Raw genomic sequence first — 14,053 nt, 5'->3', positions numbered from 1 at the left:
ACGGAGTTTCTCAGGGCCTCCTCAGCCTGCTGCAAGCCCAGCCTGCCTCCAGCTTTTCTTTCTCTCTCTAGCTCAAGGATAAGATATGCTCTTCTGCTTTTTTTTTTTTTCCTTTAAATCTCTTCTAGTCTCTGAAAAATCTCTTCTAGTCTCCGTCTCCCATTTCACAATCAGGCTAGCATTCCTCCAGCTCTGCACCATGCCGATGCCAGGACACACACACACACACACACACACACACACACACACACACAGCCTGTCCTTTTTAACTCCTAAGGGCAGGAAGTGGCTTCGGCCCCTTGGCCTCATCTCTTGTGAGAACTGAGATGTGCCTGTCGGGTCCTGGAATTTGTGAAGATGCGACTCTGTGCATCTTCAGGGGTTACATCCATAGCTCACTGCACCTTCTCTAACCTGCCCGGCATTTAGTGTAATTTCCTTGAGGGCAAAGGTCCTGGGGTTTCTCACAACAATACATAGGGAGGTGGGGACCAGAAAAAGGGTGGATGTCACTGGAAGTGAAATTACACTAAATGGAAACGTAACCTTTGAATTAGCTGGTGGGAAGACCTGCTTTCAAATGGCAATGAGTTCAGGAGGCCAGGCTATAACCACAGCTCCCACCTGCTGCCTGTGTTACTGAGCTCAAGTTCCTAAGCCCCTCTGAGCCTTAGTTCTTCATCTTTAAAATAAGAGGGTTGCCCTGGCTGGTGTGGCTCAGTTGGTTGGTGCATCTTTCTACACACCAAGAGGTTATGGGTTCGATTCTCAGGCAGGACACGTACCCAGGTTGTGGGTTCCAGCCCACGTGAGGGAGGCAGCAATTGGAGTTTCTCTCACACACCTCTCTCTCTCTCTCTCTCTCTCTCTCTCTCTCTCTCTCTCTGTGTGTGTGTGTGTGTGTGCGCGCGCACATGTATGTGTCTACCCACCCACTTCCTTCCCTTCTTCTCTCTCGAACCAATTAAAAAAATAAATAAATAAGAAGGTTGCACTAGATGCTACTTAGGATTCTGGTCAACTCTAAAAGTTTATGCTTCTAAGAGTCACAGAAGGGAAAATACTTTGGGAAGAATTAAGTGTAACAGAAAGGTGAGAAATTACTGAACTTTGGTAACAGGGGTTTAAAAGGATATCATTCCATCCTGTCTGGTAGAATAAAAAAAATCTTAAAAGTAACCACATCTGGCCATTAGGGGTTGTAGAAAATGACCAGACATGCAAACTGATTGCAGGGTTTTAGGAAATATAAGGAATATTCATGACATATTAAAGTTGGAATAACTGGGTTATTGTTTGTTGTTGGTGGATTTTTGGGGGTTTTTGTGTGTGTGTGTGTGTGTGTGTGTTTTCAGTGAAAAGGGGGTTAACACCTAGATGAGCTTTTTGTTTTAACCCCACCCTCAGGCCCACCACAGGCAAGCTAGCTAGCTACCTGCAAAGTTCCCTTCTCTCATCCGGCCTGGAAAAGCTTAGCCACGCACCATTCCAGGCCTAGGAAACAAAGCCTTTCATTTGCAGCAACCTGCTTAGGATGGAACCAAAAGGTGTCTGCCAATGCCCAACAATAAGCCTGTTTGAGTCTCTATCAGCCCCCGTCGAACCTAAATCCTGGATCATCTAACAGTGCAGGTTATGTAAATCCTGGCTTTCTTGCCCATGCTTTTCCAAGCTGCAGGGCGAAGCAGCAGGTGAGGGTCTTCTTAGAGTGAAGCTTCTATTCCCACCTGTTTTCACTGACATCCTGTAAGCCTCCTGGGAGAATAAAGTACGGCCGAGAGTGGCGACTTTAGGCCCAAGAGGCTGCTGGGAGCCAGAAGGAAAGTAGGTAAACAAGACTGCCGAAAAACCGGACAGCTCGGGGAGAACAATGGAGGGAGGGAACCAGGAGGAGCAAGAGCTCAGCAGTCCAGCCAGAAAGAGGGTGGAGGGGGCAGCGAGCTGGAGGCAGGCAGGCCAGCCGGCCGCTGAAGCGTGACTGAGCGCTGAAGTTCTGAAGGAAATGTGACCTGGAGCATATCCGAGCTAAGCAAGGAGATCCTTTAGGGGATCACACAGCCCTGTCCCCGAGGAACAGCAGAAAGAGAAGGAAAATGCACAGACAATACCTGAAGCCACAGATAATCTCAGATGACAGTGTGACTCCCACCTCTGTGGCCCCAGCTTTTGTTTGATTGCACTGTAATGCTGGGAATATCAGGGAGCTGGGAATTTAAGGAAGGGCAGACGGAGTTTGAAAGGAATGGAGGGCAGGAAATAAGAAATATTTCGATGCTCAATCTCTCCAAATCTTATACTAAGAAATTGCACCATGACTTCATAGGAGTAGTGTGGTTTATGCCAGTCCGAGGGCATCTGGAGAGTTAAGGGGAGTTCTTTTTTTTTTTGATCAGGGTATTGTGCTCTGAAGTCTGTCAAGTCAAAGTGATTTCCCAAATCTTGGAGTTTTTGCCTAAATCAGGACTCAGCTGGGATTGGCTCTGGGCATAAAGCTCCAAGGCTAAGCTCTAATTCTGATTTTGCCATGGCTGTTCTCTGTAGTGTGTGGCACAAGATTTTACTATGTGTCTGAGGTCAGGGAAGAATTTGAGTGAAATCACCTGGCCAGGGGCCCCAGCATGGGAGTGGGTAAGCCTTTCGAAAAGTGCCTCCCCTGCCCTAGCCGGTTTTGCTCAATGGGTAGAGCATCAGGCTGATTCAGGTCAAGGGCACATGTCTGGATTGCAGGCTCGATCTCCAGTAGGGAGCATGCAGGAGGCAGCCGATCAATGATTCTCTCTCATCATTGACGTTTCTCTCTCTCTCTTGCTCTCGCTTTTGCTCTCCCTTCTCTGAAATCAATAAAAATATACTAAAAAAAATAAAAATGTGTTCCTTAGTATTCTGGGCCACAGCTCTCAACGTATTTTTCCCTTGGAGATAACACTCCTCCACCCACCTGTCACAGTAGTCATGAGAAATAAGTAGGCTGAGATGAAGATTATTTTTAACTCTGCGGTTAGAGAAATGCTGACTCATCATCACCATCACCATCATCAACTCTTACTCAGGGAGCTGATTTTCTCTGGTCTGTGAAGTGGGGTCTGGACCCAAGCAGTGTCAAGGACAGCAACAGTTTATGTGGGAGAGTCCTGCCCCCTTGTCCCACCATCCTAAATGTGCACCTGTGCACACTGACCCTCAGGCCAATGTACCTTAGATTCCCAGAACAGACAGGGCAAGGAAGATATACAATCCAAGCAATCAGGGATTATACTGGCACAGAGCCTTCCCTACTAGCATCATCTAAATCGAAGAGATAATACACTTTTAGTTATTGGAGTCACTTATTTACTTATTCAATAAACATTTATTGAGCACTTACTATGTGCAAGGTGAAAACCTCAACCACAGGTGCCAGCGTATGCTTTAAGGAGGCACATTAGTAAGTTTCCAATTCTACCTCTGCTATTCTTAATATGAACAATCAGGGCCATGTTGTCCTTTAAGATGGTGGGAATCCTAAAGATACTTGAACCCATGGGAAAATAAACCAAGAATTCGGAACCTCCAAGGCAACTGAGGGCAAACAGGAAGATAATGTTAGTTTTTAGCATAGGTGTTAGAGTGCTTTGAAAACATGGGGCCATAGTTTTAACTGGACACATCCGTAACTTTGATAACTGAAGAGTCCCATATTGTAAGGCTCTTAAGGGTGCACGAAATAGCCCCCAAAGTATAGATGAAGATATATTAAGAAATCCAATAAAAAATACAGCCAGTGGGTACAGATGGTACCACCATCACCACAAGCACTCATTTCCATCTTGCTACCCTGTTGTTTTTTTAATCACATTGCAAGTGAGAGTGTGAGTACTGTTTGGGCGAGCCACCCTTGGCCAACCGTCTTCCCCCTGTAACCCTTGCCCCACAACCACAGATACAAAGGCGTGTCTGTGAAGGAAGGCAGTGTCATGAAGATGTGCAGAGAGCCGGGGCTTCATGGTCAGAGAGATCTAAGTTTAAAGCCTGCCCCATCTCAACACTTTTGAATCCATCATCTAGATGAGCTACTTAGCTTCTCTTAGCCCTAGTTAGTCTCTGAGTCCTAGTTAACTCATCCTTAACGTGTAGAATACCAACTAAATGGGTCATCCTGGAGTAATGCATATAGAACAACTAACCTGGATCTTGAGACACAGAGGGTGAGCGATGAATATTGATCCCCATCGCCTTGTACACGTCCAGAACCTCACCTCTGGATAGGCGACCCTCCTGGAGGGCCAATTTGTGTTTACCCTGTTGTGTTTGCTATTGCCTCTTCACTGGCAGATGTTGAACCTAGTTCTCACAGGAGAAAATGCACACTCAGCCTATCTGTTTCATTTATTAAATACATATTTTCAAGGCCCGTCTATGTGTAACATGCTGTATTAGATCCAATACTGGATGCAAAAATGAATCAGATATCAACCCTACCTGCATGATCTGTATAATTTTGGAGGGAACCCAAACATGCAGTACAAAGTAGAGTGATGCATAATTTAAGGAAGGCAGACAAAGTGTTGTTACTCAGAGAAATGAGAAATTATTTTCACCGGGGACAATCAGGGGAGACGTTTTGAAAGTGATGCCACAGAAAATAGGCTTCAAGGATGAATAGTGCTTAGATGTGTGAAGACGGGTGAAGGGCATTATCAACAGTTATTGTGGGAATGGGGGTGTATGCGAGAAAGCAAAGTGGTTACAAAAAGGATTCCAAATAGAGTCATATGTCTGGGATATGGGTGAGTGAAGCAAAGGAAATACACAGCTGAGAGGCACATTGGCCTCAGCCTGTACAGGATCTGAAAGGCGAGGCTAACAAATCTGGATGTTATCTGTGGACAATGGGGGAAGTGAGTGAAGTTAGTGAAGGGTCCCGAGCAGGGACACGGTATGATCAATATGACCACCTATTTTTCTACGAGAGGGTCCTGTGGTTTCAATCTCTTCATTCCTTCCAAAGCCCCTGCCTGAGAAGAATTTTCACTGTTTCCACTTCAAAGTCCACATGGCCCTTTCAGAACCCTCTCAAGTTTTCCTTTCCAGTCTTGACTCTATGGATGGACTTGTGTTGATGTCGTAAATAATTGGCACGATCTAAATTCAAAGGAGGCACTAGCCTTTCACAACCCAGGGAATAATTTCTTCTACTTATCCTGTTGATAGAATCATAATTACTCATCTGCTCCCACGGAGTGGCCATTCATAATGTTATCATTACAGGTGTACAATTTTACACAAAGAGAAAGAAAACTTAAGTATTTCACAAAATGAGAGGAAGAACTGTCACCCCAGGTGCAGAAATACCACATCTACCTCTTAAGCAGTTTCTTTAAAACACTACAAACCAGAGTTCCCTATTCGCATACAGGGACAATATATCAAGCATATTACAAATATGCCGTTTATTGGAGATCATTTGTTTAGTTATCAGTCCCATCACCTGAACAATTTAGTTAAGTTTGAATGACCCAATCACCATTTCATTTATTCATCCTATGCAAAAAAAAAAAAAAAAAAAAAAAAAAAAAAAAAAAAAGCCAGCAAAATGCAGGAGGCGGGAAGGAAGGGAAGCCGGGAGAACAGAAGTGAGAATACAGGGAAAAAAAGGAGCAGGAGAGTAAAGACCAAATCCATGCTGTGGGGCAGAATGCCCACTCTGCCTGATTAGGAATAGGCATAGCACAGTGCCAGCTGCGACAGAATGCATGACCAGACCAATTAAATATACCAGAGCCCTCTATGAGCTAAATTTCAAACACACAGACATGAATAAGGTAAGCCCCCTGCTCTCCAGCAACTCAGGCTTAAATGAGAAGACGGAGAATTAAACAAGTAAATTGCAATACAATGGCCGAAATGCTGTAAGGGAAAGGAGCTGTTGAAAAGCTTTGAGAGCACCAGCGGAGAGAGGAGGAGGGTCCTTGAGAGTTGTTATGTGTACGCTTTCAGGTGAGTCCCTGAACCTCTTTAAACCTCGTCTCAAAAAAGCGATTATGTCTAGTTGCTTATCTTTCAAGGTTGTTTTGACATTCAGTGAATTCATGGTTGGAAATGCACTCTGCAAACTGCAAGCCCTATGCCGGGCTATTTCCTCTGTTCATTTGAGCAAAGGCCTACTCAGTGCTTATTCTGTGCACTTGGTTCTAATACCGTGGGCTGAGCACGGATCCTCCCCGGAGCCTCCTTTCCCTCCACCCCAAGTTTTAGCACCACCAGTTGGCTTCCTGCTGTGTGTGGAAGCAGCACACCCACAAACACACAAACCACTGAAAAATAAGACGAAACACTCACCAGCTTCAGGCTGCCTCCTTCCTTGATGTCCACAGAAGGCAGCAGGGTGAGGTCCGGACACCCAGGGAGGGTCTCTGCTGGGTGGGAGAGCCCTGGTCCTCCCTCTCCAGGCCACCTTTCTTTCTCTGGTCCTCATCTTCGCTGCCTTTCTCCGTCCACACGTGCCCTGCCCCCTTTCTGCCTGCTTCTCTCTACCTGTAACAGATTTTCTGTTTTCTCTGCTTTACTCCCCCTCTCATTTGCGCATTAACACTTCTGTTTGAGAACAGAGTAATTTCTAAATCTCCGAGAGCATGTCTATGAGACACTCTGGAGAGGGGTGCCTCCATGAAGGCCTGCGAACCCCTGAAACTATCTCTTAGACCCCCCCTCCAAACGCCAAAAATCTCTTTAACTCCTCCATCTTCCCCCCCCTTCCCTATCTCCTTTCCCTTCCCCCCACCTTCCCTTCTGATGCATCAGTTCTCTCTCCCCTTTCTTCTCCAAGGACCCTAAGCCCCTGTGCCACTTCTCTTTTTAGTCCCACACCCCTGCCATTCTGCCCCTCCCCACACCTCCCCTACGCATCCCCTAGGTCCCAGCTCCCCCTTCTCCTCCTCTCGCCCTTTCCTCTCCCACCCACCCTCCCCGGGGTCTCTAACAAGCAGGCTGCCCCAACTGAAGTTGTGCCGGAACTCCGGGTCTGGACAAGCAGCAGCTCAGAACTCTGCTCAGCAGCCGATGACCTCACTGAATCTTGCGCGCGTGATTGGCTACTTCTGGGCTTATGGCGGGAGACTGAAAAGATCCCCTTGTTTCTTTGTCCCTCTGCCCCTTCAGGTTGGCTTGGGGGAATAGGCCTTTGGCACAATGTAGTCACAAAATGGTTCACGGGCTGCTTGCTAGGAAGAGAGGGATTTGTTGTGCCTGAGGAGTGAGCAGAGTCAGTGAGTAAGTGGGCAATTGGACTGAGGAGGAAGGAGGCCAACTTGAGAATTGGAGCCCCCAAGAGGAAGGTGGGCCTCTGGGAAGGTGGTGGGCACCTGCCCTCGCTGTGGTGTCTGTCTGTAGAGGTAGGGTCTTAACGGAGACAAATAGAACTTTGGATTTGGACTGGGCATTCAATTTCTGGTCTTTGTTTTCTATTTATATGACCTTGGGCAAGTCACTTCCTTCTGTTTCCCCTCTGCAAGTAGTAGTAGTCATGCCGGAGTGCTGCTTTTACAGGCCTTTTAAAAGGATTAATGTGAAAGTATTTTCTAATTATTAAACCTCTCATTATTTCGGTAGATAATAGAGTGAAGCAGAGAGAATCCTGGATGAGGAATGAGAAGTCTTGGGTTACCTTTAATTGTCGCTGTAGTGACCTCCACTATGTCACATTTAACCTTTACACGCTGCCAAGTGGGAGAACTGGACCAGTGGCCTCGAGGAGCTCTTTTGGCGCTAACATGAGCTGGTTGACTGGCAACACTTAGCATCCTCCTGTAGCTCACCCGTGGGAGGAAGAGGTGCTGCCTTTTCCAGTACTTTAGTTAATGTCGCCTTTTTGTGAGAAACCCGCCTTTTCTTGGGCCATCTGGTGGACCTCCTTTGCACAGGGGCCTAGCTCTCCCCCACCTCCACCAATGAAAGTATAGATCCCACACGACAGCAGCGCATATACAGGGCTCATCCTTGATGGAGATTCTCTCCCCAGGCTACTGGCAGGAGCAGGATTTGGAGCTGGGAACTCTGGCTCCACTCGACGAGGCCATCAGCTCCACACTCTGGAGCACGCCTGACATGCTGGTCAGTCAAGGTGAGAATCCAGGCCTCCTCATCTCAGTGTCTCTCGGTGCCCGCAGCCATCCTCATATCACCTCCCACTCATGTGGCCTTCACCCTGTGTTCTCCTCCTCGACTTCCCATCTGACATTGTAGTTCTTAGTTCTACACCAACATCTCTAGCACCTGCTCCTTCTTCCTTTATAGTACAGAGACCTCTGTGTCCCCTACACTTTTTTTCTAAAAAGTGGAATGATTTCAGGAGGAGTGTATTGCTCAGAATAAGAGGTCTGGAAGACATAGTCAGCGTAGAAATTTTCATAAGGAACCAGGGACAATGGAATTGCTAGTCAAAAATTGATATATAGCTAGCAGTAAATGAAAGGCTTCCCAAATCTTTCATTGAGATAGTTAAGGAATATACCACTCCCAAATTTACCCAGCCAGCTCCATCTATGGGTCATTAATCTCATAGTTTTAATTCTAATTAGATGATTACTTGAGGGGCATTCCAATGACATAAGCAACTGCATTGAGTGTTCAGAAGAATGAAGTTCTAGTCCTAACTGGAATCATTGATAAGTAGAATGAGCTTAGGCCCTCACAGCACCTCCATTGTCTCATTGTCTACATGTAAAATGAGGGAATTGGATTCCATGATCCCTAAGATCCCTTTCCGTTCTAATTCAGATTCTAAACCCTGCAACTAATGGCCAGGCTCTATCCTTCAGTGTGGAGACAGGTTTCCCAAAGCCCTGAGAGCAACTTCAGCACTTCTCTACCGGGAGCACTCGGTGGTTGGAGCTGGAGGGAGCACTCATGGTAGCTGGAGCTGGAGCTGTGGTGACCAAGGAAGAAAGGAATAGCAGACAGGGAAGGGGTATGGTCGGTGCCATGGGGAGCATAGGGATTGTCTGAGTTACTCCATTAGGAAACCTAGGAATTGTGTTTCTTGGCCTCTTATTCAGAGGAGAGTCATGCTGGCTAAGTAATGTCGCACCATAGAAGAAATACTGTAGATGTTTCCGAATCAGCTGGGAGGTGTTTATTTTAGTCTGTGAAGGTCAGTGCTATTCAGTCACAGAGTCAGTCCTGAAGGGGAGGGAATCAATCATGGGCATCAGAGACAATGCTGTGGGGAGGATGGAGCAATGCTACTGGGAGGAGGAGCAAGGGTCAGGCAGCCCCAGGGGCTCACAGTTGACGCCTGACTAGAAGACATATTTGGGATTCCAGTGGCGCATCCATATGATATCTGATTCGTCCTTTTTTGTTTGTGTGTTTAACATGACTAGGGAGAGAGGAATTAGAAAACATCTTTCCATCACATCGAAGGGAAAACTAGTCCTCTAACACCGGGATGGTGATGGGCTTGTGTGTTGGGAAGCGGGGAGCACAAACACTGAAGAAATATGTTAAGGGAGCAGCTATTGTTGGAGGAATGAAAAGTCGGTGGCAAATGTTTCCGTTTTTTAAAGCTGTTTTGTTTGTTTGGGTTGAAGTTGTATCAGCTACCGCTTATGTAAGTGAACGTGTTCGCTTTTAGTTTGGGGATTATTAGTCACAACTGCTTCTCCTGTTCTTGCTTCTCTAGGCAGGTGGTGGCAGGAAGGCGAAACGTAGGCTGACAGATACATCTGTGAATGTATAGACTTTTCAAAGGTGAACGGTAGACCTCTGTCAGGAAAGACACATGTGGAGTGGCATGGGTAGATCTGGGGGGCTTTTACTCCTCCAAGTGTGTGGGGCCATGTCAGTTTATTAAGCAAACATTCAACAAGTCACTGTTGTCCTGTGCATTCCAAACAAGGAAATAAGGCCCCCCCGCCACCACCTCTGTTTCTGCCCCCTGTTCTTCCTCTGTGACGCCTTAAGAGACCAAGCCCTGGGCCTTGGCTGGTCTGAATGAGACTTTGGCCCAGAAATGGGTGGAGGGACTCGGGCTGGCTCCGGAAACTAACCCTCTTCTCCTCCTACAGACAGTCAGCCCTGGACATCCGATGAGACAGTGGTGGCTGGTGGCACCGTGGTGCTCAAGTGTCAAGTGAAAGACCATGAGGACTCATCCCTGCAGTGGTCTAACCCTGCCCAGCAGACTCTTTACTTTGGGGAGAAGAGAGGTAGAGCTGTCTCTCTCTGTGGGGACCGTGGGCTGGGGAAGGGGATTGCAGCACCGAGGGGAAAGGTCCCTATAGCCCAGAGGCTGAGACAGGTGAAGGTATGGCTATCTGAAGAAACAACACGCCATGGGCTCCCTGGCTGGTTTCAGAGAAACTTCGTTATCACAGCTCTGACCTGGGCCATTCATGGTCTTAGGGGGCCTGAGTGGACTTAACCTCAAAGGAGCAGGAAGAGAGCCTAATCTGTGTTGACCTGTGAGTCTCACATGGAAGCCCTCGAGATCCAACATCCTTTTCTGAGTCTATCTGAGGCTACTGTGTAAAATGACCTAAAGACTGTTGAAATGCGGCAGCAGGGTTTTCCTCCTGCCCCAAATCGCACTATGCCCCTTCCCCCCAAAATGCTGACCTGGGATGGGAGATAAACATGAAAGGTGCCAGTAAAACCTTGCTTTCTGCTCTCCCAATTCCCCACTAGCCCTTCGAGATAATCGGATTCAGCTGGTGAAATCCACACCCCATGAGCTCAGCATCAGCATCAGCAACGTGGCCCTGGCGGACGAGGGCGAGTACACCTGCTCCATCTTCACGATGCCCGTGAGAACTGCCAAGTCCCTCATCACTGTGCTGGGTGAGGCTCCCCAACCGCAGGGTCACTGCCGCATGCTCCGTGCAAACAAACCTCTCTAGGTGGGTCCCCAAAGGAGTCTAGAGCCGGGCAAGGCTCCGAGCCTTTTGGAAAAGTTCAGCCCACGTTCCCTTTGCAATGGAACAAAATGGAAAGAGCACTGACTTCTAATAATTTCTCCTCTACTTACCGTTTGCTCTGGGACAAGCCTCTTACTCTCTCTGAGCCTGAGCTTCCTAACCTGTAACAGAAGGATGCTGATGTCTGTTCCACCTGCCTCCCGAGACTATGTGAGGGAAATATGGGAGGCGCATGCAGTGTATGCTTATAATGTCCAGGTTGAATACCACAGTTGCTCACATGCTCTCATCCTATATTTTATCCTATATTTCAATTCCCTTCTTTGTTTCCCTGAGCTTCATACTACTTCTGTGGCCACCCCGTTGTCCTCTGGGTTGTCAGGTCACATATCATGTCTTAGGTGTGGTGTATCTCCACACTACCATGCCTCCTTCCCGCCCTCCCCCACCCAGATCTTTCTTCCTGGTCCTTAGGTAGGAGATCAAAGAGAAAGATAACTAGTTTTCTACCCATCATAAACCACAGTAGGACCGAGGTATCCTCTCCCCCAGAGAGGCCATCTCAGCAGGGAGAGCCAAGTATAGCCTCATGGCCTCCCCTTCACCTCCTGCCCATCCCCTGTGCATGGCAGGAATCCCACAGAAGCCCATAATCACCGGCTACAAGTCACCGTTACGGGAAAAGGATTCAATCACCCTACACTGCCAGTCTTCTGGGAGCAAACCCGCAGCTCAGCTCACCTGGCGGAAGGGTGAGCAAGAGCTTCATGGTAAGTCCCTCCTGCCTCGGGGTTACAGGGGGAGGTGTGCTGGGAGGCAGAGAGAATGAGAGAGGGAGGGGTGCGTATCTGTATGTCCGTGTGTACACAAAGCATGATGCAAAAGGAAAAAGGGGGAATGACAGATATTCTGTGTACACTCATGGGTGTATGTGTGTACATATCCATTTCACAACTTCCTAAGTTTGTCAAAGTTGAAACTCACCATCTGTATGTCTACAGTGGGGCCCACACACTATCTGTGTGTTAGGGCTCACTCTGTTTCTGTGTGTGTGTGTGTGTGTGTGTGTGTATCTGTTTCTCTACTCTAGGAGAACCAACCCGAATACAGGAGGACTCCAATGGTAAAACCTTCACTGTGAGCAGCTCAGTGACGTTCCAGGTTACTCAGGACGATGACGGGGCCGACATCACATGCTCTGTGAACCATGAATCTCTAAACGGAGCTGACAGATCCACCTCTCAACGCATTGAAGTTTTATGTATGTCATGGGCTTATGGGTGAAGACGAATCAGGTATGAGATGAGGTGTGGGGAAAAGGAAAGTGGTGGTGGCTGTACGTGAAGAAATAGGCACAGAGAACGCAGTAGGTGAAAACAAAATGAGACAAGAGGTGGTAGGATAGGCCAAGGGTTAGCAAACTAGTTCTGTAAAGGCCCCAGCAGCAAACATTTTAGGCTTTGGGGGTCATATGGTCTCTCTGTCAACTACTCTGCTGTTTTTGCAGGAAAGTAGCAAAGATAATATGTAAACAAACAAACAAGCATAGCTGTGTTCCAACAACATTTTATTTACAAAACCATGTAGCTGGCAGAATTGGACCCAATGGGTAAGCTTGCCAAGCCCTGGAGTAGGCCAGTATGATGCAACCAGCATGTAAGCTGTCGTGCTAACTATAGCAAATCAGGAAGCAGAAGACGTGTGTTCTAGTCTGCGCTCTGCTACTTATGAGCCATGTGATGCTAAGAAAATTGCTTCACCTCCCTGAGCTCAATTCTTTACTTGCTAAATGAGAAGATGAACATGGGGATTACTGAGGCTTCTTCTTGATCTAGCTTTTGATGGTTTCAAGAAAATGCAGGCGGTAGGAAACACAATCTCTCCGGCATCATTACTCCCAGGTCTTTTCCTACGTCTTCCTCTATCTACCACAGCTCTTTGATTTTTCCTGGGATTCTGACCCAACATGTCCACGATCACCGTCACTACTCTTAACCTTTCCCAGGATCCTCCTCCCTCCATGGGCTCTGCCTTGAGGACGGACAGTGAACTTCCCCCCTCACTTGAGGAAATTTGGACATTTTCAAAAAGAGCTTTTCCAAGTGGAGGAACCAAGGGGGAAGGAAAATAAAGTCCAAAGCTGGAAGGTGAAGAGTTGTAAAATAATGTATTTTTTTTCTAATTCATCTAAAGGCTGGGTGTTTTTCCAAAATAATTAAAACCCTTAATCTCTTTCTTGTGGGAGATACAGGCCTGACTTGAGGGCTATTTAAGTCAATTGCTAAACTTGTTGCTGAAACTTGAACATGAGGTAGGTCTGGGGTCACCTCACTTCCCATTTAGCAGACTCTCAATTTGGAAGCTGACGACCCGGATTCTGGCTGGGGTGCCTCTACTTCTGTGTTATTTTCACCAAAGCATGTCGTCTCTTAGTGGCTCCTGCTTACGCCACTGAACTTTCTTGAGGATAAATGAAATAATATCTAAAGAAATGCTTTGTAAACTTGAGTTCTATGTTGCTGTAATTTGTTTCTCTGATGGGTCGTTCTGGCGTTGGGCTTGTTCCTCTGAGCCTGGGCCCAGGCCAGGGCTAAGGAAGCTCTCCCCTGTCGGAGTCCCACAGACTTCTGTTAGGTCCCGGCCATCTGGCAAGGACTCTCCAGGGAGCTTTGTGGCCCACCTGTGATCAGCGGTCAGTCGACAAATGCTGTACTCCAGGCACGATGCTGGAGGTTTCTGCGGGGCCTGCTTCTCTTTGTCCTGTTTGATTTGACTGAAACGCGTTCATTAACTGGTTAGGTTTGGTTCTGTCTTAGGGGCAGCTCGGCCTCTTTACCTGCTCTTCTAAGCCAGCGTCTGGTTGGACTGTTCTCCGCAGCCATCTGGACCGAGCCTCCTCAGCAGCCCTTTGGTGTCAGTGGCAGAGGCCACCATTCCCTTGCATAGCCCGTCTATATTGTGTCAGTCCCTTTTTGCAGCCAAAATATGCCCCCATCTCTTGCTGCTTCAAAGCTCTCACTTCATGTTTGGACAGACCGTTAAAAATTATGTTTTGTTTTCTTCAGCTGCTTTAAGTTCCCCTACAGAACAGAGAGGATGGAGAGGTTGTGAGCTCAATAGTCAAGTGCAAGTGTATTTGTTCTGTCACAACTATGCATTAA

General features: G+C 47.4%; 1 protein-coding gene across 2 annotated transcripts in view; it reads left to right on the top strand.

Annotated features, from left to right (window-relative positions):
- The window catches only part of CADM3 (cell adhesion molecule 3), a 31,895-nt gene that overhangs the window by 10,510 nt on the left and 7,332 nt on the right, over positions 1–14,053 (top strand). Inside the window, exons 2-6 of one of the 2 annotated variants that reach the window (XM_081112812.1) lie at positions 7,997–8,098; positions 10,044–10,184; positions 10,663–10,815; positions 11,525–11,662; positions 11,983–12,153. In XM_081112812.1, coding sequence (XP_080968938.1) covers positions 7,997–8,098; positions 10,044–10,184; positions 10,663–10,815; positions 11,525–11,662; positions 11,983–12,153 — 705 coding nt within the window. The remainder of the gene's footprint in view (positions 1–7,996; positions 8,099–10,043; positions 10,185–10,662; positions 10,816–11,524; positions 11,663–11,982; positions 12,154–14,053) is intronic. The other variant, XM_081112813.1, reaches the window with a different exon arrangement.

Source organism: Myotis nattereri (genome assembly GCF_964212035.1).
Source record: "Myotis nattereri genome assembly, chromosome: 18".
NCBI lineage: Eukaryota > Metazoa > Chordata > Mammalia > Chiroptera > Vespertilionidae > Myotis > Myotis nattereri.
The sequence above is the reverse complement of the archived record's forward strand: the minus strand, read 5'-3'. Positions and strand labels throughout refer to the sequence as shown.